At 42.0% G+C, this 23709-nt stretch overlaps 4 protein-coding genes and 2 non-coding genes across 9 annotated transcripts; all 6 read left to right on the forward strand.

The window, feature by feature from the left end:
• Positions 1-78: 78 nt before the first annotated feature.
• LOC144901600 (large ribosomal subunit protein eL13-like) lies at positions 79-3713 on the forward strand. 2 transcript variants are annotated; one of them, XM_078795624.1, is made up of 6 exons: positions 79-212; positions 647-764; positions 1167-1308; positions 2456-2629; positions 2756-2812; positions 3538-3713. In XM_078795624.1, exons 2-6 carry the CDS (start codon positions 661-663, stop codon positions 3562-3564), a joined length of 504 nt encoding a protein of 167 aa, XP_078651750.1. In that variant the 5' UTR covers positions 79-212; positions 647-660; the 3' UTR covers positions 3565-3713. The 2 variants fall into 2 exon arrangements, with proteins under 2 accessions (XP_078651750.1, XP_078651751.1); XM_078795625.1 differs by having other exon boundaries at positions 181-208.
• An 11-nt stretch (positions 3714-3724) lies between these two features.
• Positions 3725-7719, forward strand: LOC144901603 (glycine cleavage system H protein, mitochondrial-like). Its single transcript, XM_078795629.1, has 3 exons — positions 3725-4920; positions 5868-5947; positions 7524-7719. Exons 1-3 carry the CDS (start codon positions 4767-4769, stop codon positions 7557-7559), a joined length of 270 nt encoding a protein of 89 aa, XP_078651755.1. The 5' UTR covers positions 3725-4766; the 3' UTR covers positions 7560-7719.
• A 544-nt stretch (positions 7720-8263) lies between these two features.
• On the forward strand, positions 8264-23616 carry LOC144901599 (large ribosomal subunit protein eL13-like). Of its 3 annotated transcripts, XR_013629650.1 has the most exons (7): positions 8264-8379; positions 8817-8934; positions 15134-15275; positions 16417-16590; positions 16717-16773; positions 20127-20327; positions 21825-21966. XR_013629650.1 is itself a non-coding variant. In XM_078795622.1 (6 exons), the coding sequence occupies exons 2-6, from the start codon at positions 8831-8833 to the stop codon at positions 23574-23576; spliced, it is 636 nt and encodes a 211-aa protein (XP_078651748.1). In that variant the 5' UTR covers positions 8264-8379; positions 8817-8830; the 3' UTR covers positions 23577-23616. The 3 variants fall into 3 exon arrangements, 2 of the variants coding, with proteins under 2 accessions (XP_078651748.1, XP_078651747.1); XM_078795622.1 differs by lacking the exons at positions 15134-15275; positions 20127-20327; positions 21825-21966 and adding exons at positions 9639-9780; positions 23418-23616; XM_078795621.1 differs by lacking the exons at positions 20127-20327; positions 21825-21966 and adding an exon at positions 23418-23616.
• On the forward strand, positions 16860-16938 carry LOC144901644 (small nucleolar RNA MBII-202). Its single transcript, XR_013629705.1, has one exon. It is a non-coding gene; the product is annotated as a small nucleolar RNA MBII-202 (small nucleolar RNA).
• Positions 21745-23411, forward strand: LOC144901636 (large ribosomal subunit protein eL13-like). Its single transcript, XM_078795821.1, has 2 exons — positions 21745-21966; positions 23111-23411. Exons 1-2 carry the CDS (start codon positions 21745-21747, stop codon positions 23258-23260), a joined length of 372 nt encoding a protein of 123 aa, XP_078651947.1. The 3' UTR covers positions 23261-23411.
• Positions 23258-23336, forward strand: LOC144901642 (small nucleolar RNA MBII-202). The gene has a single exon (XR_013629703.1). It is a non-coding gene; the product is annotated as a small nucleolar RNA MBII-202 (small nucleolar RNA).
• Positions 23617-23709: the final 93 nt, after the last annotated feature.

Here is a 23709-nt window from a genome sequence, read left to right on the forward strand (position 1 = left end):
AAACTTTTATATTTTGGTCGTTTTGGACGTTTCAACACTTTATAATCGAAAATCCAAACAGTCGCAGCCAGGTATTATTTGGACGTGATATACACTCTTTGGTTACATAGCTGTCGCTGATTGGCTAGTTGACGCCCACATGGACACACATATCCCACAATCCACCGCTTCTCTCCTTCCTTTTTCCTTTCGGCCATTTTCCTCCCTTGTAGGTACGAATGTTGTCTTCTACTGATTTCAGGATAATCTATCGCAATCCTTACCCTAGATGTACCGTTTATGCGTCTAGTTAGTGGGATTTAGTAGTACATTTGGTCAATTATGAATTTAGGTGAACATTGACTTGAATTTTCATGTTAAAGTCCCTTAAAACCTCTGTTTTGAAAGTGATGTCTGCTAGCAGTAGCGTGCCTGGTAGCATTCCTGCAAACATTTATCAAAGCAAAAGGGTTACCATACCGTAACTACCATAAGAATTTGAAGCCGAGAAGGCTTCCCACGATTACTTACTCTAATGGTGTCATGAAGTTGACAAATGTCTGGTTGAATCGCTGCTTGCGAGGCTAACTGTCAGCCATTGCTCAGCGAAGATGCATGATGATGCCGGCATGGAAGCTAGCTCATGTCGGTGAATCGTGTGTTCCAGGGAAGTAGGCAACCATGGCCCCCAGCCGGAATGGAATGATCTTGAACCCCCACTTCCACAAAGACTGGCAGAAAAGAGTACGCACCTGGTTCAACCAGCCAGCCAGGAAGCTCCGCAGGTTAGTGTAGATGCCACGTTTAGTTGTCATGATATTCTGCATGTATCACAATACGTTCTATATGGGTTTACAAAATTGCTGTAATTTATCAAAGGTAGGCTACATGTGCATGTACGTTTACGTGTAGTATAATTAACGGTCAGCAATGACGAGAATCTGTTGAAACCTAAAATAAAATCGTTAAATGGATGGCATATAAATCCTTTTGGTGGTTTGCCTGAATGTGTGAATACAGTGATTTAATGTGATTAGTGACGCAGTATCTTTATTGAAAAGTTGAATGTTGATCGTGTTTGTGGCAAATGTCAGCAAGGTTTAGGACAACACAAATGCATTTCTGTTGCCTGTTAGTACTAGACTATTTGGTTTACTGCAGGTTGATACAGTGGTTTCTTTCCTCAGACGAAAGGCTCGCCAGGCCAAGGCACGCCGCATCGCTCCACGTCCTGTCGCCGGACCACTGAGGCCGCAGGTCAGGTGTCCCACCATAAGGTACCACACCAAGGTCCGTGCTGGACGTGGTTTCACCCTGGAGGAACTGAAGGTAAATCTTTCAAATTATGTATATTTACTCCTACAACCAATATTGTAGGAGTAGGACATTTTATCCAATTAAGTATCCAATAATTTATTCACATGCACAGACAGGAATTACAGTTTGCTTATTTAGTAGCAATGTGTGCTAAGGCTCACATCCCATTAGAAAAGTTAGCCAGTTTGTTACCAATAAATGTGCTTTAAAAGTGTATTTCATTTTATGGCTTATGGTGTGTAGCTTTTATACAATTTGTTCAATTTACAATTTATATCATGATACGCCCTAAAATATTGTGATTTATGCCAAGGTCCACATCACCCAACCCTTTTAGATTACCATATTTTATTATTTGACTGATTTCCCTGTGATTGGTGATACATGGGTGCTTGTACAGTTGGTGCTCACTCAAATGTAGCCAAGAGAAATAGAACAGATTGTCGATTTAAGGTTCAGACAACTTCAAACATCCACGCCAAAACACCATATGGAGCAGTTGGCAAGTAATTTATACAACATGGTTAAGTACAATGGATCTAATCACCAGGGAAGTCAATTTCTCCTCAGATAGCCATTGTGTATGTAACATGTCTGTTGAGCGATGTGGCTCTGATCAGCCGATCATAGGACGGAACAATGCAGACATTAGTGTGCCAGCAAGCTGGTACTGAGATGAATCTGAAATGTTAAAGAAACTGCCCCATTGCTAATAGTGTGACATGGGGCAGCGCTCCATATTGTCAAGGCCCTGAGCAGATTAGATTAACATGGCAACACACAGAAGCTGAAATCTAAATTCAAGAGAAAGTACAATAAAAAAAAATGGACAGAAGAATCTAATACAATGTCTTTCATAAAATCTTGTCTAAGCAGGAATTGGTCATTAACACTCTTGTTTTACATCTGGGAAAGAAGGCCTAATTAATATGAATTCTATCCAGACTGTATAACTGCACACATGTTAAAGGATTGCATTGAATGTCTTTGTATTTCAACAGTCAAATGATGATGATCTCTGCAATTGCTGTATTTATGTTGATGAATGCATTGAACCCTTCTCTCTGATGACTGTTTTCTAAATTAAACACACCTTTTCCGTAAACATTTTTCAACTGTAGCAAAAATAAATCTTAATGCACCTTGCTCTTCCCTGCAGGCCGCCGGTATCCACAAAAAGACGGCCCGCACCATCGGAATCTCTGTGGACCCTTGCCGCCGTAACAGGTCTAAAGAATCTCTTCAGGCCAATGTGCAGCGCCTGAAGGAGTACCGGTCCACGCTCATCCTGTTCCCCAGGAAGGCTTCTGCTCCTAGGAAGGGAGACAGCACTGTAAGTTTTATGCTAAATGACTGAGGTCAAACATTGAGGTCAAAATGTTTAATAGTTGCACATATTTGCAAATGTTTTTCTCCAAACATGGCAACACTTGGTGAGTGGTGTGTTTAATCTTTTCAGGAGGAGGAAGTGAAGATGGCCACTCAGCTCACAGGACCTGTCATGCCCATCAAAACTGTAAGTTGCATTTCTATTACATCCACCCTCCAGACCATAACCAAACCAGCAGTTGAGTATTATGGCCTGTCTGGACTTCAGTCAGATGATGACTGATGTGATTCAGAGAACACTGATTTATAGACTGCAGTAAAACCTGTCAGTTCACACTCAAACTTGACACTATGTTCTTTGAGCATGGCAGCAACCTTGCTGCAATGGAGGTCCTGTAAACTGAGTGTATGTTCACACAAGTTGTTTTCTCTGCATATTTAAACGTTTCATGTAGGGAGGCTCCAATCAGGATTTTATTCTGCGATTCCGATACCAATCATCCAGAACTGACATGCCCAATCACATGGATAAATTAGAAATTTTTACATTTATTTATGATATTGGCTAACAATATAATGCTAATCATGCTATTAGGGATGAGCGAGTACACCACTATCTGTATCTGTTCCCCCATCTAAATTCTGTATTCGTATCTGTACTCGGAGTGGGCGGGGTATAAACTGGAAGTGAGTTGGGTTTAACCGGAAATGGGCGGAGCTTAAAGACATGACATGTCAGCAGTTTTGTTTTGAATGTTCTCTTACTGTGCTGTGAAACAAACCGTCACATTAAAATCGATTTGTCATATGCAAATAAAGACTTTTGCTGTCAGTACTAGAAACAGTAGAGTAGAGAGCAAAGCTGTGCACTGAGATAAGGCGTGTCACGTTGCTTCCATGTTTGCGTTGCAGACGAGTTTGGTGCCCTGGAAAGTGTGAAGGCCGCCAGTGAGTTGTACTCACCACTGACGGGGGAAGTGAAGGAAATTAACACAAAGCTGGCGGACAGGAACGGACTACAAATGATCATCAAATCTACAGGAAAAATAAGTAGAGCTGACCTTCGCACCCTGGACACAGAACTGTGTGGTGGGTTTTAATTTGGTGGAAACCAGCCCGTGTGGCCTTGACAGACCAAATCAACATGAGTCAAGCACAGATAGTGGTTTTGTCTGCAACAAAGCAGAAAGAGGCAAAAATGTTAACCACTGTTTCCCAAACTGTGAATTTCTTGTTTTGCATAAAACACAAAGAAAATATACCTGTGAGTAATGTCATTCATCCAGGTTGTATTCCCAGGGCATTGAATTAATCGCAACTTGACTGTTCAGGTTGTCGCTTCCTACTCCATGAGTAGGTGGGCAGCCCCTGTCTGATACAAATAAGATCACTCTGCTTTCATAGATGACAAAAGAAAGATTCACATTTGAGAGGCTGAGATCAGAGGGTGTTTATATTTACATTTTTACAATAAAAACAATAGTGTCGGTCTAATGATACTGGTCTAGAAAAAGTATGGAATGGAGTTTTGAAATGTAAAATCTGTAGGAACCGTGAATATACTTTGGTACATTTTACCAACAATTGTTATACAGTACTTTAGTTCTAAAGGTGATGCACTTTCTTACAAACTGTTTAAAAGTTATGGCATTGTTAATTTTTTTAAACTATTGTTCTGTGGCCCAAGGGGAAATTCTAGCAGTGTACAGTGGACCCAAAAAGTTACTACCAACTTTTACTCAAGTATAGTAAGTATAACTTGACTGTAATTTTACTTGTACTGTCACAATTGTTTAAAATACAGACCAAAGCCTGTGTGTGTGTGTGTGTGTGTGTGTGTGTGTGTGTGTGTGTGGAGTATGTAGAGTTAAGGGTTCGCTGTAATGTAAAGGTTTGCCGCTAGATGTCACTTTAATTTTCAGCAAGTTCTAGGTACAAATTCAGGTCAGGTTTATTTCGCCATATATTAGCAAAACATAAAACATGCGCTTTTGCTAATTAATTTTTCTTTCATTCCTTTCGACCCTGCCCCTTTCTGACGATGCCACGCCCCCCAAACCGGCGGGGAGGTAGATGATGCGCGTTCCCGCGGTCAAGTGTATGCGCGCAGTGCGAAAGAGGAACCGCACACTGAAGTGAAGATGGCGATGAGAGCAGCTGTCTTACGATGCTTGTCTGTGAACTTGCCCTCCGGACTCTGTCAGCTTTCACCGACAGCAGCTCATCCGGTCACACGTCTGCTATGGTCGAAGAGCTGTCTGCGGTTGCTGGCCACCACTGCGGCCCGGTCCACAGGTACAAACTTTATAATTCCAAGTGCACCTCATATTTGTGGAACAAAGTTTGAACGTGAAGATTAGCAGCAGCGTGTTAGCTCCATTCACAACAAAGCTTCATTTATTCATAATTCTAGCCTTTTTTTTTATAATTTAGTCGAGACATTAACTCAGAACTTGAGGCTTAATTAGCAACAGCTAATCTCGTGTTTTGCTGCATGTCGCAATGTATTAAACAAATGTCATGTGATGCTGTGCCAACAGCTAAACCTGTATTTCATGTTAGCAAAAACAGATAAATGTCGATGGTGTTAAATATAGTTTTTAAATGCAATTATCCAGGCCTTCACACGGGGGGACTTTCAGCCCTGATTGTGCTCTCCTCGTCATGCGTGTTGACAAACTTCAAGCCATATTTTCATTTGTTTGCTCATGTGTTTTTATATTTGCTCAACCTAAGTGATTAGACTCCTCTCCTTGTTAACATTAGCCCTGAAATAAACCTGCACCTCTTTAAAATTAGCTTTAATATCAGGTTTTAAGGGAGTGGTCAAAGGTGAAGTTCACTGTGACATCCAAAAACCTACTTAAAGTATAAATAGTCACACTTTTTTTTTCCCAACATAAGTTCTAAGATGCTGGTCAACTTCCAATTTGTTTGGATTTAGTCGATAAACCTTTTTTCCCCACAGAGTGCACATAAAATTATAAGAATGTGGGGGTCACTTTAATATGTACTTTATTTATTAAACATCCTAAAGGCAATCTGATGTCAGTCAAGATATGCTAAGCAGTTCAATTAATTTAAATAAACATGTCAGATTTATGTTAAATATGATATTGTACAGTCATTTTTTTCTTTTTAGTGTGTCTCTATAACTCCTTACGTTCGGATGTGGGCCATTTTATTTTTTTATACAAGTCACACATTCATCTGCTAATCTTCTTTCTTTGTTGTCCGTGCAGCTTTGAAGTTCACAGATAAGCATGAGTGGGTGCGAGTAGAAGGTGACATTGGCACCGTTGGTATCAGCAACTACGCTCAGGTAGGCCCTTGTCTTTGTCTTCTCACTAATCATTCATTTATGATGATTTATGACACATTTGGTCCACCGCTTTGGCGAGGATTGGGGTGCTGGTTCAGATAATCTGCACAGTCTACTTCAGATACTCTGCACTTTGTCCTCACCTGCAGAAACGTTTTTTTACGGCTCTTGCCTCAGTGCCATGCCATGTCTCCCTACTGTGTGTGATTATGGGTGTGTGTGTGTGTGTCTAGTATGGAGGGTGGGAGGGAGGGGCTTTCTTTGTAATTGTTTTCTTTTTAATTGTGGTAATTGTTTTTAATTCTGTAAAGCACTTTGTGTTGCATGTCCTTGCAGGAAAAGTGCTCTACGAATAAAGTTGATTTGATTTTGATATTGCAGGAAAATATTACAAAGATAATCTTGCACAATAACATGCACTCATTGGACACTCAATTAGGCACTACATTACAATATGTGCCTTAGAGGCACATATTATTTAGAAGTGCACCCTATTATACAGAGAAGTGTTACTGATGAGTATGACACCCTTTTAAGGTACTTTTAAGTAATGTCCGCCAAATCGTCACATTAGTACATACAATTCACGTGGTGAATTTGATGTACTGTGTTCATTTTCAGGCTTCATTTGAGCAAATTTTCAAGCTTGTCGTCTTTGGCAGCTTGCACATTGCTGCTCTTTGTTTCAGAGAACACTGATTTATAGACTGCAGTAAAACCTGTCAGTTCACACTCAAACTTGACACTATGTTCTTTGAGCATGGCAGCAACCTTGCTGCAATGGAGGTCCTGTAAACTGAGTGTATGTTCACACAAGTTATTTTCTCTGCATATTTAAACGTTTCATGTAGGGAGGCTCCAATCAGGATTTTATTCTGCGATTCCGATACCAATCATCCAGAACTGACATGCCCAATCACATGGATAAATTAGAAATTTTGGGTCTTGCTCTTGGTGCTCCGCTCCATTTTAAATGTGCACAAATGTGATGGAAGACTAGACGGTAATTGTCACCTTGAGAAAATTAAAAAATCCTTATGTTTGATATAACAAGTCTGAGTTTTATTCATTTTCTTTTAGCATGCCATACTTCAACACGTCACTACAGGTAAAAAAAAAAAAAAAGAGGGCCTGTGCATTGTTTTCGCTGATGATGGTCTTCATCCGTGCACCTGACCGAGCTGCCACTTGTTGCTTATAGTCCGCACTCCTTGACCTTTGCCCTCAGGTGCAGATAGGAACGCAGTGTCGAGGCCAGGTCATCAATGATGGATGAAGCTGTGCTTTTCAAATCACTGAATAAAGACAAACGTGTGCTCTCACACCTCTTCTTATTTAATAGGAGATACAACTTTTGTCTAACCAAACACTGACTTTAAATATGGTGTTATAGAAATGCTAATAATATATAATCTTTAATGCTGGTGTGCCCTATTTTAAGAAAATAATCTGGATAATCTATGATTTTTTAATCTACATGGGATTTTGTAATGACTACCATGAGTACGTTCTGTAAATATCACATTTTGTACCTACAGTAAATGAGATGGAAAACGGCTGTTTTAATACATTGCAGGGCACTGTTCCTGCGCCTGCTAGTCTGGTGCGGTAATCCCTCCTTTATTATCTGCATTGAGTGACCCTGAATGGAGATCAGTCCACATGGGTACCAGCATTTTCTTCAGTCCAGCTGCATCACCAGCTTTGTGAACTTGTAGTCATATAAAGTGTAGAAGGTCCCCATCTAGTGGCTAAAGGGAGAAAAACAAGGTGCTGGTAAGTAACAATAGTAATTCATAGCAATTTACAACACCCGTTATGTTAAATATGGTTAAAGGATCATCTGGTGTAGTTGCTGTGTGAATGTATCGGACTGTTGATCTGATCTTTCTGCTGGTGCTTTGTTTACATGTATTAACATGTTGTACAAGGGTGTTTTTGATTGATTTAATGGATTAGAATTGCTGGATATATTTTAACACAGCCGTCATTTTGCCCTTACTCAGGGACAACTATCAGGATATAAGCTTGTAGCTATCTTTGGTTTTTATGGAATAAAGTTAAAATGTGTTCAGAATTGTTTTCCTGTAACTACCATGCACATACATGAAAAAGAAATTAACTTCCGTTTTTTGCCAAAATGTCCCATGTTTGACTGTTCCATTTCTGTTCAATCATCTATTAGTGTTTTGAACACTAAAACACAATCGTGAATTTGTCAAACTTTTATATTTTGGTCGTTTTGGACGTTTCAACACTTTATAATCGAAAATCCAAACAGTCGCAGCCAGGTATTATTTGGACGTGATATACACTCTTTGGTTACATAGCTGTCGCTGATTGGCTAGTTGACGCCCACATGGACACACATATCCCACAATCCACCGCTTCTCTCCTTCCTTTTTCCTTTCGGCCATTTTCCTCCCTTGTAGGTACGAATGTTGTCTTCTACTGATTTCAGGATACTCTATCGCAATCCTTACCCTAGATGTACCGTGTATGCGTCTAGTTAGTGGGATTTAGTAGTACATTTGGTCAATTATGAATTTAGGTGAACATTGACTTGAATTTTCATGTTAAAGTCCCTTAAAACCTCTGTTTTGAAAGTGATGTCTGCTAGCAGTAGCGTGCCTGCTAGCATTCCTGCAAACATTTATCAAATCAAAAGGGTTACCATACCGTAACTACCATAAGAATTTGAAGCCGAGAAGGCTTCCCACGATTACTTACTCTAATGGTGTCATGAAGTTGTTGACAAATGTCTGGTTGAATCGCTGCTTGCGAGGCTAACTGCCAGCCATTGCTCAGCGAAGATGCATGATGATGCCGGCATGGAAGCTAGCTCATGTCGGTGAATCGTGTGTTCCAGGGAAGTAGGCAACCATGGCCCCCAGCCGGAATGGAATGATCTTGAACCCCCACTTCCACAAAGACTGGCAGAAAAGAGTACGCACCTGGTTCAACCAGCCAGCCAGGAAGCTCCGCAGGTTAGTGTAGATGCCACGTTTAGTTGTCATGATATTCTGCATGTATCACAATACGTTCTATATGGGTTTACAAAATTGCTGTAATTTATCAAAGGTAGGCTACATGTGCATGTACGTTTACGTGTAGTATAATTAACGGTCAGCAATGACGAGAATCTGTTGAAACCTAAAATAAAATCGTTAAATGGATGGCATATAAATCCTTTTGGTGGTTTGCCTGAATGTGTGAATACAGTGATTTAATGTGATTAGTGACGCAGTATCTTTATTGAAAAGTTGAATGTTGATCGTGTTTGTGGCAAATGTCAGCAAGGTTTAGGACAACACCAATGCATTTCTGTTGCCTGTTAGTATTATTGTAAAATGAGTACTTTCTTGCGCATTGCACATGACTTTTCTTTCTGGTAAACTCTAGTTGAACTTAAGAGGGCTACGTGACTTGGGGAGGCCAACGTGACCTGATTGTTATACAAGATGTTTTGCCAAAACACTTAGGTCCAGTCAAGAAACATGACCAGGTAAGGACTGAATTCTGGAAATCCACGTCATTGCTGGTGTTCATGAGGTCTATATAAGCGCTGTGTTGAATAAACAAGGGACCCCCCTTTTCCTACAACTGCAGAGATGGTTCGTGTTGCATTATTTGCCAACAGTACTAGACTATTTGGTTTACTGCAGGTTGATACAGTGGTTTCTTTCCTCAGACGAAAGGCTCACCAGGCCAAGGCACGCCGCATCGCTCCACGTCCTGTCGCCGGACCACTGAGGCCGCAGGTCAGGTGTCCCACCATCAGATACCACACCAAGGTCCGTGCTGGACGTGGTTTCACCATGGAGGAACTGAAGGTAAATCTTTCAAATTATGTATATTTACTCCTACAACAAATATTGTAGGAGTAGGACATTTTATCCAATTAAGTATCCAATAATTTATCCACATGCACAGACAGGAATTAGTTTGCTTATTTAGTAGCAATGTGTGCTAAGGCTCACATCCCATTAGAAAAGTTAGCCAGTTTGTTACCAATAAATGTGCTTTAAAAGTGTATTTCATTTTATGGCTTATGGTGTGTAGCTTTTATACAATTTGTTCAATTTATATCATGATACGCCCTAAAATATTGTGAATTATGCCAAGGTCCACATCACCCAACCCTTTTAGATTACCATATTTTATTATTTGACTGATTTCCCTGTGATTGGTGATACATGGGTGCTTGTACAGTTGGTGCTCACTCAAATGTAACCAAGAGAAATAGAACAGATTGTCGATTTAAGGTTCAGACAACTTCAAACACAAGGGACCCCCCTTTTCCTACAACTGCAGAGATGGTTCGTGTTGCATTATTTGCCAACATTTGGCGTCACGAACAGGATTGGAACGAAAGACGTTGATGCCTGTGGCTCCGGAACTGCACAGCACTGCAAGCCAACGGCCGTAAAAATAGGTAAGATTTCCTACCATTTGGCTTGACAGTGTGATGCAGTTGTGGAGGTACTTAATGAGCAATAATGTTTAAATTTCTCCAAATAAAAGAGCCTGTTATTATTGCATGAGTAATACAAATGCAGATTGTTGGTGGGGTACACTCACACAGTGTAGCCCTCACTTGAGAGTGGGAAAAACCTTTGTGTGTTTTAACTAAAAATGACTCGAGTCCGGCTGTATTACAGCATGATTGGCTTGTTGTAGAAGTGTTAAGTGTAAGAAAAAGAGCAAGAGGCTCTTGCCGGCTGTGTGTTTTAAGACTTATGCTGCAGCAGCTCTGAGTCCCGGAGTGTGTTCAAGAGGAACTGTCAGGCTAAAGATGAAGCCGACTGCAAATGGTACAGAGGGATACCTTCATTAACGCAGAGTTCGTGAGTTGCGCGCCAAGTCTGGGTAGTTACGACCTCCAAACGCGCAAAGGAGGTGACGAACTATAGAGCAAAAAGGTTGCGCCTAATAAAATACACGTGAATCATTTCACGTCTAGTGAGAAGAGAAGCATACTCAAACTACACATGGTAGATTTGCAATAAAGCAAGACTTCTTGTGTACTTTGTGATGTAACTCGAATACAGTTTTGCAGTCCTATGAGGTGGACCGAATAATTTATGAGTATATTAATGTATACCTAATCTAGAAAACTGGAGGAAAGTAAGGCGTGAAGCAATCAATCGAATTGCTCAAATTATGTGATTGTTTTCGTGCATGTAAATAAAACTCCAGAGTTCGATTGGCTTATTCCAGACTTCTAGTGTGTGTTTGGCTGACTGTCTCGTCTTATACTGTAAATCTTCCAGCTGTTTTCTATTCAGTGTCTTGAGTGTGTGTGTGTGTGTGTTTATATGAATGAGGGTCAGCTGAGGGTAAAAGTGTGGCTTGGCATTGTGACCGGCCAAGAGAATAGCTGTAAACGTATTCACGCTAATCACAGTACAGCAACATAAGCCAGTATAAATAGCTAAATAGTGCCAAACAACCAAGTGAGAAGTGTGGTTAAGTGTATTGTCACCATAGTTCCTATATTAAACTGTGTTTGAATGATCTCTTCTGGAACAACAAAAAGGTCAACTCGAAACATAGCTTAAGTGCAAGCAGTTTGTGTGTCATCTCTGTGTTTGTCGCAGGAGTTGCTAAGTTAGGACACTGTGTTTAACTGTGTTAGTCAGCCTCATGTGTTGTGAAGGAGAAATTTGAAGTGCGTCATAGTGTGGTAAAGGTGGTAGGCTTGTTGAAAGGACATGATTGTTACAGTTGAATGGACAATAGAACGTGTCTCTTCCGCATAGTGATTAAACTCTGTTGCACATTATTTTAAAAGTGTTTTAAATTTAGTCAAGCTGTGTGGTTGTGCCATTGACCGGATGTGAACTGATTCATTGGAGGAGGTGTTGAGCGAGGTGTTACAAGGGGAGTGGCTACAACCCTCCCTCAGAGTGTTGAAGTGGAAGTGCGCCAGTGCAAGACTTTTTATTTTACAGTGGTTTTTGTGTTCAGAGTTAGTGTGTCTAGAATATTCTAATGCGTCACGTTAGTGTACATCATTTGGAAAATACTTAATTTTGGACCTGGATAAACACAATTGTCATTAAATTAAAGTATAGTTACAGTCCAAGTTCAAGGTATTTTTGTAAAAATATTTCATTTTGTTATAAACAAATAGTAACAGTTATTTTTTCTGAACGAAAAACATTAAAAATGGCTATTCTGTCAACAATGATTTTAGGGCTAAAATACCCAAAAAAGGAAGGATGACATAGAGAAGATCTCCAAAAAGTGGACAAAACGTACTAAAAGCTTAAATCCAAGTTGGCCCAAAGGTGGAACATTCGATGTGAGTTTGTGTAATGACATGGAAGTCAGAATTAAAGACTATAAAGCTAAAGACAAAAGTAAGAAGAGGCAGCAGAAAAGGGAAAAGGAGTTGGAAATCATACAATTGTTTAAAAAGGAAGGTGAATTGTTCAGGAAAACAATTAAAAAGAATCGCGAAATGCTGAAAGCTAAAGGCGATGATGGATTTAAAACAAAAAACAAAAACATGGAGGCTAATACTCAGTTCTCTGCAGTGGCTTCATCTGGCATCCTTTTATCTCAGGAAATGTCCAACTTGCAGGAGAGATTGACATTGATGACAACAAGCAAGAAGTTATCTCACCAGTTGAAAGGTTGAAAAATCCACCCCAATACTGCAGCACGGAAAGAAAGGGTGCAAAACCAAAGAAGCCAAAAGTTTGATTGTTATGCTGACAAAGATCATGCTCTTAAAGAGATGACAAGAAAGGATGGACACTCATATTGGTTAAACCTGGAGCACTTGGACTCGGATAGAGAAAAGGAAAGAACTATGATTCAAGAACTTGATGAGATAGATGAGGTTAATGGAAAAATATGTTCAAAGTAATGTTGCAAAAGAAAAACGAGAGGAATAGAGGAGTAGGAGGAGGATTACGTAGTGCTCTAGCAGGAAAAAGAAGGGCAAGTTATCCAGTGAAAATACGCGCGGCAGAAGAAAGAGAAGTGTTAGGGGGAAGTCTTACCTTTGCTGCAACTGGTAAAGACAATGGAAAGTATGATCTCAGATACAGGCCTGGCATACACCCTCCAGAGAGGTATACTGACCCAGCTAATCAATTACCAATATTAATAAAAGGAACACAGGGACAGTACATTCCTTGGCAGACACTTGATCTTGAGGGGTTGATCGCTAGGCTGCCTGGTATCCATGAGGGGGGCAGCAAATGGATAAGAGCGTTTGAAGAAGAAACGGTGGGCAAAATACTGGCACTTTGAGATATCAAGGCTGTGTGGGCACGAGTGTTGGGGATACCAACAATGGAAAACATGCTATATCTAAGTGGCCATCAGTGGATGCGAACTCCAGAAGCGGATGGAATTGAGTTCAATCCCTATCGCAGAGACTTATGGGGGACACTGCGAAGGGAGTATCCAATCAAGATTGATCCCAAGGCCCTGAAGGGACAGCCACTCACTGAAACAGAGAACCCTGCTGAATATATCAGCCGCCAGCTGAAGAGGTGGAAGCAAGAGACTGAGGAGGAAGTTGACAACAGTCCCCTGATGACCACGCTATTCAGAACGGCAGTAGTTGAAGCCATGCCAATTCCAGTAAGAAGTAGACTGGAAGATGTTGTGGGACTGGCATCAAAGTCACACAGAGAATTCTGTGAGCATGTGGTACATGCTATTGAGAAGCACCGACGAGATGAACAAAGGGTGCAAGAGCAAGACAGACAAGTTCAAAGAAAGGTTGCCCAATTGCAACTTGGGGAACTGTCAAACAAAAAGAAAGCTCAAGCCTCAGCTGGGATGCAAGGCCAAGTGTGGAGGCACCCGTAATACCAGCTGCAGCCCCACCTCCAGTACCATCAGTCCAAGCGTCACCTGTCATCAATGTATATGCTTAACCAAGAGCAAATCGAACGCCACAAAAGACCAACCCATGGCCGGCACCCAATTGGGTCGAAGGAGGCTATGGGGATCGACAACCTCAAGGCCAAGGACCAAATTCACAACGGCAATTTTCAGGTCCAGTTGACCTATGGCGAGGTCCAAATTATGGTTATTAGGGGGCCCAGAGAATCTTGCAAGGAAAGGTCAGCTGCCAATAGTAACACTAATAACTAAAAAGAACCAGTAGTACAAATTTGTCAAAACAGTAGGATTTTCAGAAAGCGTCAAACAATACCAATGACAGCTCCAGTTCAGCTAACCTATTTTTGCTAGGGTTAGAGTTAGGAAGGGAATGTTCCAGTGGAGGTGGCGCCAACCAAGGGAACCCGCCAACTGAGACGAGCCATTCCGGAGGACCGCATCAACCGGGACAAGCCATTCCTGAGGGCCACAGTCGAGGAAAGTGCCAGACCGAGCAGAAGGACATCCATCCAGGAGGCTGGCATTGAGGAAGGGGTGAGATGAGCGCCCTCCTCCTAAATGTGACGTGCCAAGTCACCACCTCATCTCGACGAAAGAAGCCAAAGGGTCCCTCCAGATCACATCGTGCTGACCATCGGCGGGTGGTCGAAGAAAGGGACTGAAGATGGCTAACACCGTTTGTACAGAGGCACAATAATCCTCTGGGCGATGATAATGGGAGCCGAAACATTGCTCTTAACCAATTCTGCCCTGGGCCCCGAATCCCAGCCCACAACACTTCCCCTTCCCCATGTTCCAGGACAAGAAGGCAGCGAGATCCCCTTGAACGCCATATGTGAATTCTTTTCGGAAAAGGGTACTGTGCCAACGGGCCAAGACTGGACCAAGCGACATTGGTTGTTGTTTTGGGGGTTTAGTACCCCCAAAAGGGGGGAATATATTGTAAAATGAGTACTTTCTTGCGCATTGCACATGACTTGTCTTTCTGGTAAACTCTAGTTGAACTTAAGAGGGCTACGTGACTTGGGGAGGCCAACGTGACCTGATTGTTATACAAGATGTTTTCGGATGGGTGGGGAGTCCAAGATGTTTTGCCAAAACACTTAGGTCCAGTCAAGAAACATGACCAGATAAGGACTGAATTCTGGAAATCCACGTCATTGCTGGTGTTCATGAGGTCTATATAAGCGCTGTGTTGAATAAACAAGGGACCCCCCCTTTTCCTACAACTGCAGAGATGGTTCGTGTTGCATTATTTGCCAACAGTACTAGACTATTTGGTTTACTGCAGGTTGATACAGTGGTTTCTTTCCTCAGACGAAAGGCTCGCCAGGCCAAGGCACGCCGCATCGCTCCACGTCCTGTCGCCGGACCACTGAGGCCGCAGGTCAGGTGTCCCACCATAAGATACCACACCAAGGTCCGTGCTGGACGTCGTTTCACCCTGGAGGAACTGAAGGTAAATCTTTCAAATTATGTATATTTACTCCTACAACCAATATTGTAGGAGTAGGACATTTTATCCAATTAAGTATCCAATAATTTATTCACATGCACAGACAGGAATTACAGTTTGCTTATTTAGTAGCAATGTGTGCTAAGGCTCACATCCCATTAGAAAAGTTAGCCAGTTTGTTACCAATAAATGTGCTTTAAAAGTGTATTTCATTTTATGGCTTATGGTGTGTAGCCTTTATACAATTTGTTCAATTTACAATTTATATCATGATACGCCCTAAAATATTGTGATTTATGCCAAGGTCCACATCACCCAACCCTTTTAGATTACCATATTTTATTATTTGACTGATTTCCCTGTGATTGGTGATACATGGGTGCTTGTACAGTTGGTGCTCACTCAAATGTAACCAAGAGAAATAGAACAGATTGTCGATTTAAGGTTCAGACAACTTCAAACATCCACACCAAAACACCATATGGAGCAGTTGGCAAGTAATTTATACAACATGGTTAAGTACAATGGATCTAATCACCAGGGAAGTCAATTTCTCCTCAGATAGCCATTGTGTATGTAACATGTCTGTTGAGCGATGTGGCTCTGATCAGCCGATCATAGGACGGAACAATGCTGACATTAGTGTGCCAGCAAGCTGGTACTGAGATGAATCTGAAATGTTAAAGAAACTGCCCCATTGCTAATAGTGTGACATGGGGCAGCGCTCCATATTGTCAAGGCCCTGAGCAGATTAGATTAACATGGCAACACACAGAAGCTGAAATCTAAATTCAAGAGAAAGTACAATAAAAAAATGGAGACAGAAGAAACTAATACAATGTCTTTCATAAAATCTCGTCTAAGCAGGAATTGGTCATTAACACTCTTGTTTTACATCTGGGAAAGAAGGCCTAATTAATATGAATTCTATCCAGACTGTATAACTGCACACATGTTAAAGGATTGCATTGAATGTCTTTGTATTTCAACAGTCAAATGATGATCTCTGCAATTGCTGTATTTATGTTGATGAATGCATTGAACCCTTCTCTCTGACCGTTTTCTAAATTAAACACACCTTTTCTGTAAACATTTTTCAACTGTAGCAAAAATAAATCTTAATGTACCTTGCTGTTCCCTGCAGGCCGCCGGCATCCACAAAAAGACGGCCCGCACCATCGGAATCTCCGTGGACCCTCGCCGCCGTAACAGGTCTACAGAATCTCTTCAGGCCAATGTGCAGCGACTGAAGGAGTACCGATCCAAGCTCATCCTGTTCCCCAGGAAGGCTTCTGCTCCTAGGAAGGGAGACAGCACTGTAAGTTTTATGCTAAATGACTGAGGTCAAACATTGAGGTCAAAATGTTTAATAGTTGCACATATTTGCAAATGTTTTTCTCCAAACATGGCAACACTTGGTGAGTGGTGTGTTTAATCTTTTCAGGAGGAGGAAGTGAAGATGGCCACTCAGCTCACAGGACCTGTCATGCCCATCAAAACTGTAAGTTGCATTTCTATTACATCCACCCTCCAGACCATAACCAAACCAGCAGTTGAGTATTATGGCCTGTCTGGACTTCAGTCAGATGATGACAATTTCTCCGGAATCTCTGTATTGCATTGATGAAACTTCTGAACCCCTTGTCTGATGACAGCCGCGTACAACTCAAGCTTTAGCTTCACCATCATTGGTAACCAGCCTTTGCAGGTGTTAGATGAAATAACTGTTTTGTTGTCGTCGAGGCATGATGGATTTAAAACAAAAAACAAAAACATGAAGGCTAATACTCAGTTCTTTGCAGTGGCTTCATCTGGCATTTATCCTTTTATCTCAGGAAATGTCCAACTTGCAGGAGAGATTGACATTGATGACAACAAGCAAGAAGTTATCTCACCAGTTGAAAGGTTGAAAAATCCACCCCAATACTGCAGCACGGAAAGAAAGGGTGCAAAACCAAAGAAGCCAAAAGTTTTGGATTGTTATGCTGACAAAGATCATGCTCTTAAAGAGATGACAAGAAAGGATGGACACTCATATTGGTTAAACCTGGAGCACTTGGACTCGGATAGAGAAAAGGAAAGAACTATGATTCAAGAACTTGATGAGATAGATGAGGTTAATGAAAAATATGTTCAAAGTAATGTTGCAAAAGAAAAACAAGAAGAGAGGAATAGAGGAGGAGTAGGAGGAGGATTACGTAGTGCTCTATCAGGAAAAAGAAGGGCAAGTTATCCAGTGAAAATACGCGCGGCAGAAGAAAGAGAAGTGTTAGGGGGAAGTCTTACCTTTGCTGCAACTGGTAAAGACAATGGAAAGTATGATCTCAAGATACAGGCCTGGCATACACCCTCCAGAGAGGTATACTGACCCAGCTAATCAATTACCAATATTAATAAAAGGAACACAGGGACAGTACATTCCTTGGCAGACACTTGATCTTGAGGGGTTGATCGCTAGGCTGCCTGGTATCCATGAGGGGGCCAGCAAATGGATAAGAGCGTTTGAAGAAGAAACGGTGGGCAAAATACTGGCACTTGGAGATATCAAGGCTGTGTGGGCACGAGTGTTGGGGATACCAACAATGGAAAACATGCTATATCTAAGTGGCCATCAGTGGATGCGAACTCCAGAAGCGGATGGAATTGAGTTCAATCCCTATCGCAGAGACTTATGGGGGACACTGCGAAGGGAGTATCCAATCAAGATTGATCCCAAGGCCCTGAAGGGACAGCCACTCACTGAAACAGAGAACCCTGCTGAATATATCAGCCGCCAGCTGAAGAGGTGGAAGCAAGAGACTGAGGAGGAAGTTGACAACAGTCCCCTGATGACCACGCTATTCAGAACGGCAGTAGTTGAAGCCATGCCAATTCCAGTAAGAAGTAGACTGGAAGATGTTGTGGGACTGGCATCAAAGTCACACAGAGAATTCTGTGAGCATGTGGTACATGCTATTGAGAAGCACCGACGAGATGAACAAAGGGTGCAAGAGCAAGACAGACAAGTTCAAAGAAAGGTTGCCCAATTGCAACTTGGGGAACTGTCAAACAAAAAGAAAGCTCAAGCCTCAGCTGGGATGCAAGGCCAAGTGTGGAGGCACCCGTAATACCAGCTGCAGCCCCACCTCCAGTACCATCAGTCCAAGCGTCACCTGTCATCAATGTATATGCTTAACCAAGAGCAAATCGAACGCCACAAAAGACCAACCCATGGCAGGCACCCAATTGGGTCGAAGGAGGCTATGGGGATCGACAACCTCAAGGCCAAGGACCAAATTCACAACGGCAATTTTCAGGTCCAGTTGACCTATGGCGAGGTCCAAATTATGGTTATTAGGGGGCCCAGAGAATCTTGCAAGGAAAGGTCAGCTGCCAATAGTAACACTAATAACTAAAAAGAACCAGTAGTACAAATTTGTCAAAACAGTAGGATTTTCAGAAAGCGTCAAACAATACCAATGACAGCTCCAGTTCAGCTAACCTATATTTGCTAGGAAGAGATGCCTTATGTAAACTGAATGTAAATATTTCATGTATGTCTGAGGAAGTGAAATTAGATAGAGCTTAGGAAAATTTCCAAATGACTGCTCAGACAGCACGAGCAAAAGTGTACTGGTTAGGAGATATATCAAAACCAGTGCTCCTGGCTTTCCAAAAGTGGGAAAAGTACATCCTTGCACAAATTCCAAAAGCAACAAAACCACAGTCTGAGTACCACTGCACAGTCTACTATGATCCATCATGTAGCAACACCAAAAGAAGTGATCATTACTCCATTTGATGTTCCACAGACGTCACAAATCAGTGAAGGTGAGAGTGACTTAAAACAAGACATGCTGAAACATGTCCCAGAAAATTTGTGGTCAAAACACGAAACAGACATAGGGTTAGTGAAATCTGCCAACCCGGTTAGAATAGAGCTCGAACCCAACGTGAAAATTTCGAGATGCGATCAGAACCCTCTGAAATTAGAGGCAGACAAAGGTATAAATCAAACGATTGAAGGGCTTGTGAGAAAGATGAAAAAGGTTTGTGGAGATCACATGAAGGATTGCTTGTTGCACCAGTCTCGTTACTTACATTGCTTGTATCAGATGTGCACAGTTCAGATAACTGTGCAAAGGGGGAAGTTGTAAGGAAGATAAAACAACAAGGATATTGGTCACAATATTTACAGTCAATGGTTGATGAAGTCTTGGGACAACGTGAAACAGAACAATGTCAGAAAGGGTATATAACCACACCCATTGGACACATGCCAGTTCCAGAAGGACCATTCAAATATCCTGTGCTAGGTTATGTAGATATGATTAGATCGGTGCATGGAAAGCGGTACAGGTTAGTAGTGATTGACCAATTTAGTCGTTGGGGTGAAGCGACGCCATCAAAATATCAAAGTTCGGAAACTGTTGTTAAATTCTTGTTAAGTGAAGTAATCCGAGGTTTGGAATACCATCAGAAATAAGGTCAGACAATGGTCTGGCGTTCGTGAATTGGGTAGCCAAAGGAATTCTACAACAACTGCGAATAAAACAAAGGTTAGGGTGTGTCTATCATCCCCAGTCCCAGGGAATGGTAGAAAGAGTAAATGGGACACTCAAAGCCAAGTTCAATAAAATCTGTGCTAGCACAAAGTTAAATTGGGTGGATGCACTACCACTTGCATTAATGAGCTTTCGCATGCAAACTAACAGAATTACACATCTAACACTGCGTGAGATGCTTACGGGTCGACCCATGCCAGCACCGCATTTGAGAGGGCCTTATAAAGGGCCCCCACTTGAGCAGTTGCAAAATGAATTGAAAAGTATATAAAATATGTTAACTGCAATACATGGCGCTATCTATGTGCAGGAGAAAAACATGGTTCCTGGTCGACAAAGGTCACAGACGGTTTGGTGTGCCAGGCGACCAGGTGTACATCAAAGTGTACAGGCGAAAGTGGCATGAGCCAAGACGAGAGGGACCCTATAAGGTGGTTGAGCAGCCTGATTTCCCAATCCGGACGATCGTGAGGATGATGGCAGTGACTCAGAGGACTCAATGAGCCATGAGGTATGATTGTTGACACAATTGGGACGGGAGCCGGATTGTGAGCTGAACACCACCATCTGTATGTCACTATGCACCAAGTCCTCTCCACGAACTGTGCAAATATTGGTTGGGAAACCGCCATCCCATGGACAGGACTGATATAGAAGGGCAAGGGACTTGACAAAACTGAACAACAATGCACTCACTTACAGTTAAATCAGTGTTGATAATACCAGTCAGTCAGTAGTAACACATGTACTAGGTACACTTACTATATTAGGAGTATATCAGTCGCTCACCATTCTAGTTGCCTTATAGCGTTATAGTTTGAGTGAATGTACACGTACGCAGTTGCTCAACGAGGTATCTACACAGTACTTTAGAGCATTAAGGATTTTACACAGTTACCATAGACTACAGGTAGTCAACGATGTCAATACTCACTACATTACAGCGGTTAGATTACATTTATATATTGAAGGGTGTAGTGGATATGTTAGTTAGGTAACTCATGAATTGCAATAGTCATCAGACACTCAAATAACAAGCATAGGGTTAGAGTTAGGAAGGGAATGTTCCAGTGGAGGTGGCGGCAACCAAGGGAACCCGCCAACTGAGACGAGCCATTCCGGAGGACCGCATCAACCGGGACAAGCCATTCCTGAGGGCCACAGTCGAGGAAAGAGCCAGACCGAGCAGAAGGACATCCATCCAGGAGGCTGGCATTGAGGAAGGGGTGAGATGAGCGCCCTCCTCCTAAATGTGACGTGCCAAGTCACCACCTCATCTCGACGAAAGAAGCCAAAGGGTCCCTCCAGATCACATCGTGCTGACCATCGGCGGGTGGTCGAAGAAAGGGACTGAAGATGGCTAACACCGTTTGTACAGAGGCACAATAATCCTCTGGGCGATGATAATGGGAGCAGAAACATTGCTCTTAACCAATTCTGCCCTGGGCCCCGAATCCCAGCCCACAACACTTCCCCTTCCCCATGTTCCAGGACAAGAAGGCAGCGAGATCCCCTTGAACGCCATATGTGAATTCTTTTCGGAAAAGGGTACTGTGCCAAGGGGCCAAGACTGGACCAAGCGACATTGGTTGTTGTTTTGGGGGTTTAGTACCCCCAAAAGGGGGGAATATATTGTAAAATGAGTACTTTCTGGCGCATTGCACATGACTTGTCTTTCTGGTAAACTCTAGTTGAACTTAAGAGGGCTACGTGACTTGGGGAGGCCAACGTGACCTGATTGTTATACACGATGTTTTCGGATGGGTGGGGAGTCCAAGATGTTTTGCCAAAACACTTAGGTCCAGTCAAGAAACATGACCAGATAAGGACTGAATTCTGGAAATCCACGTCATTGCTGGTGTTCATGAGGTCTATATAAGCGCTGTGTTGAATAAACAAGGGACCCCCCTTTTCCTACAACTGCAGAGATGGTTCGTGTTGCATTATTTGCCAACAGTACTAGACTATTTGGTTTACTGCAGGTTGATACAGTGGTTTCTTTCCTCAGACGAAAGGCTCACCAGGCCAAGGCTCGCCGCATCGCTCCACGTCCTGTCGCCGGACCACTGAGGCCGCAGGTCAGGTGTCCCACCATCAGATACCACACCAAGGTCCGTGCTGGACGTGGTTTCACCCTGGAGGAACTGAAGGTAAATCTTTCAAATTATGTATATTTACTCCTACAACCAATATTGTAGGAGTAGGACATTTTATCCAATTAAGTATCCAATAATTTATTCACATGCACAGACAGGAATTACAGTTTGCTTATTTAGTAGCAATGTGTGCTAAGGCTCACATCCCATTAGAAAAGTTAGCCAGTTTGTTACCAATAAATGTGCTTTAAAAGTGTATTTCATTTTATGGCTTATGGTGTGTAGCCTTTATACAATTTGTTCAATTTACAATTTATATCATGATACGCCCTAAAATATTGTGATTTATGCCAAGGTCCACATCACCCAACCCTTTTAGATTACCATATTTTATTATTTGACTGATTTCCCTGTGATTGGTGATACATGGGTGCTTGTACAGTTGGTGCTCACTCAAATGTAACCAAGAGAAATAGAACAGATTGTCGATTTAAGGTTCAGACAACTTCAAACATCCACACCAAAACACCATATGGAGCAGTTGGCAAGTAATTTATACAACATGGTTAAGTACAATGGATCTAATCACCAGGGAAGTCAATTTCTCCTCAGATAGCCATTGTGTATGTAACATGTCTGTTGAGCGATGTGGCTCTGATCAGCCGATCATAGGACGGAACAATGCTGACATTAGTGTGCCAGCAAGCTGGTACTGAGATGAATCTGAAATGTTAAAGAAACTGCCCCATTGCTAATAGTGTGACATGGGGCAGCGCTCCATATTGTCAAGGCCCTGAGCAGATTAGATTAACATGGCAACACACAGAAGCTGAAATCTAAATTCAAGAGAAAGTACAATAAAAAAATGGAGACAGAAGAAACTAATACAATGTCTTTCATAAAATCTTGTCTAAGCAGGAATTGGTCATTAACACTCTTGTTTTACATCTGGGAAAGAAGGCCTAATTAATATGAATTCTATCCAGACTGTATAACTGCACACATGTTAAAGGATTGCATTGAATGTCTTTGTATTTCAACAGTCAAATGATGATGATCTCTGCAATTGCTGTATTTATGTTGATGAATGCATTGAACCCTTCTCTCTGACTGTTTTCTAAATTAAACACACCTTTTCTGTAAACATTTTTCAACTGTAGCAAAAATAAATCTTAATGTACCTTGCTGTTCCCTGCAGGCCGCCGGCATCCACAAAAAGACGGCCCGCACCATCGGAATCTCCGTGGACCCTCGCCGCCGTAACAGGTCTACAGAATGTCTTCAGGCCAATGTGCAGCGCCTCAAGGAGTACCGATCCAAGTACCCATCCTGGACTTCAGTCAGATGATGACAATTTCTCCGGAATCTCTGTATTGCATTGATGAAACTTCTGAACCCCTTGTCTGATGACAGCCGCGTACAACTCAAGCTTTAGCTTCACCATCATTAGTAACCAGCCTTTGCAGGTGTTAGATGAAATAACTGTTTTGTTGTCGTCCTCCCAGGTGTACAAGAAGGAAAAGCCCAGGGTTATCTCTGAGGACGAGAAGAAATTCAAGGCTTTCGCCAGCTTGCGTATGGCCAGGGCCAATGCTCGCCTCTTTGGAATCCGTGCCAAGAGAGCTAAAGAGGCTGCTGAGCAGGATGTTGAAAAGAAAAAGTAATTTCTTTGGAACTTTGCAAAATAAAGTGTTTAAAAGATTACACGGAGACTGTCATGATTGAGGTCCTTTCAGATAACAGATGGTGTCTTTCATGGGTTGGTCTGTGACAAACGCAACACAAGAAGAGTAATTA

This window comes from Doryrhamphus excisus, linkage group LG13, assembly GCF_037039965.1.
Source record: "Doryrhamphus excisus strain RoL-2023G ecotype Guam linkage group LG13, RoL_Dexc_Guam_v1.1, whole genome shotgun sequence".
Lineage (NCBI taxonomy): Eukaryota > Metazoa > Chordata > Actinopteri > Syngnathiformes > Syngnathidae > Doryrhamphus > Doryrhamphus excisus.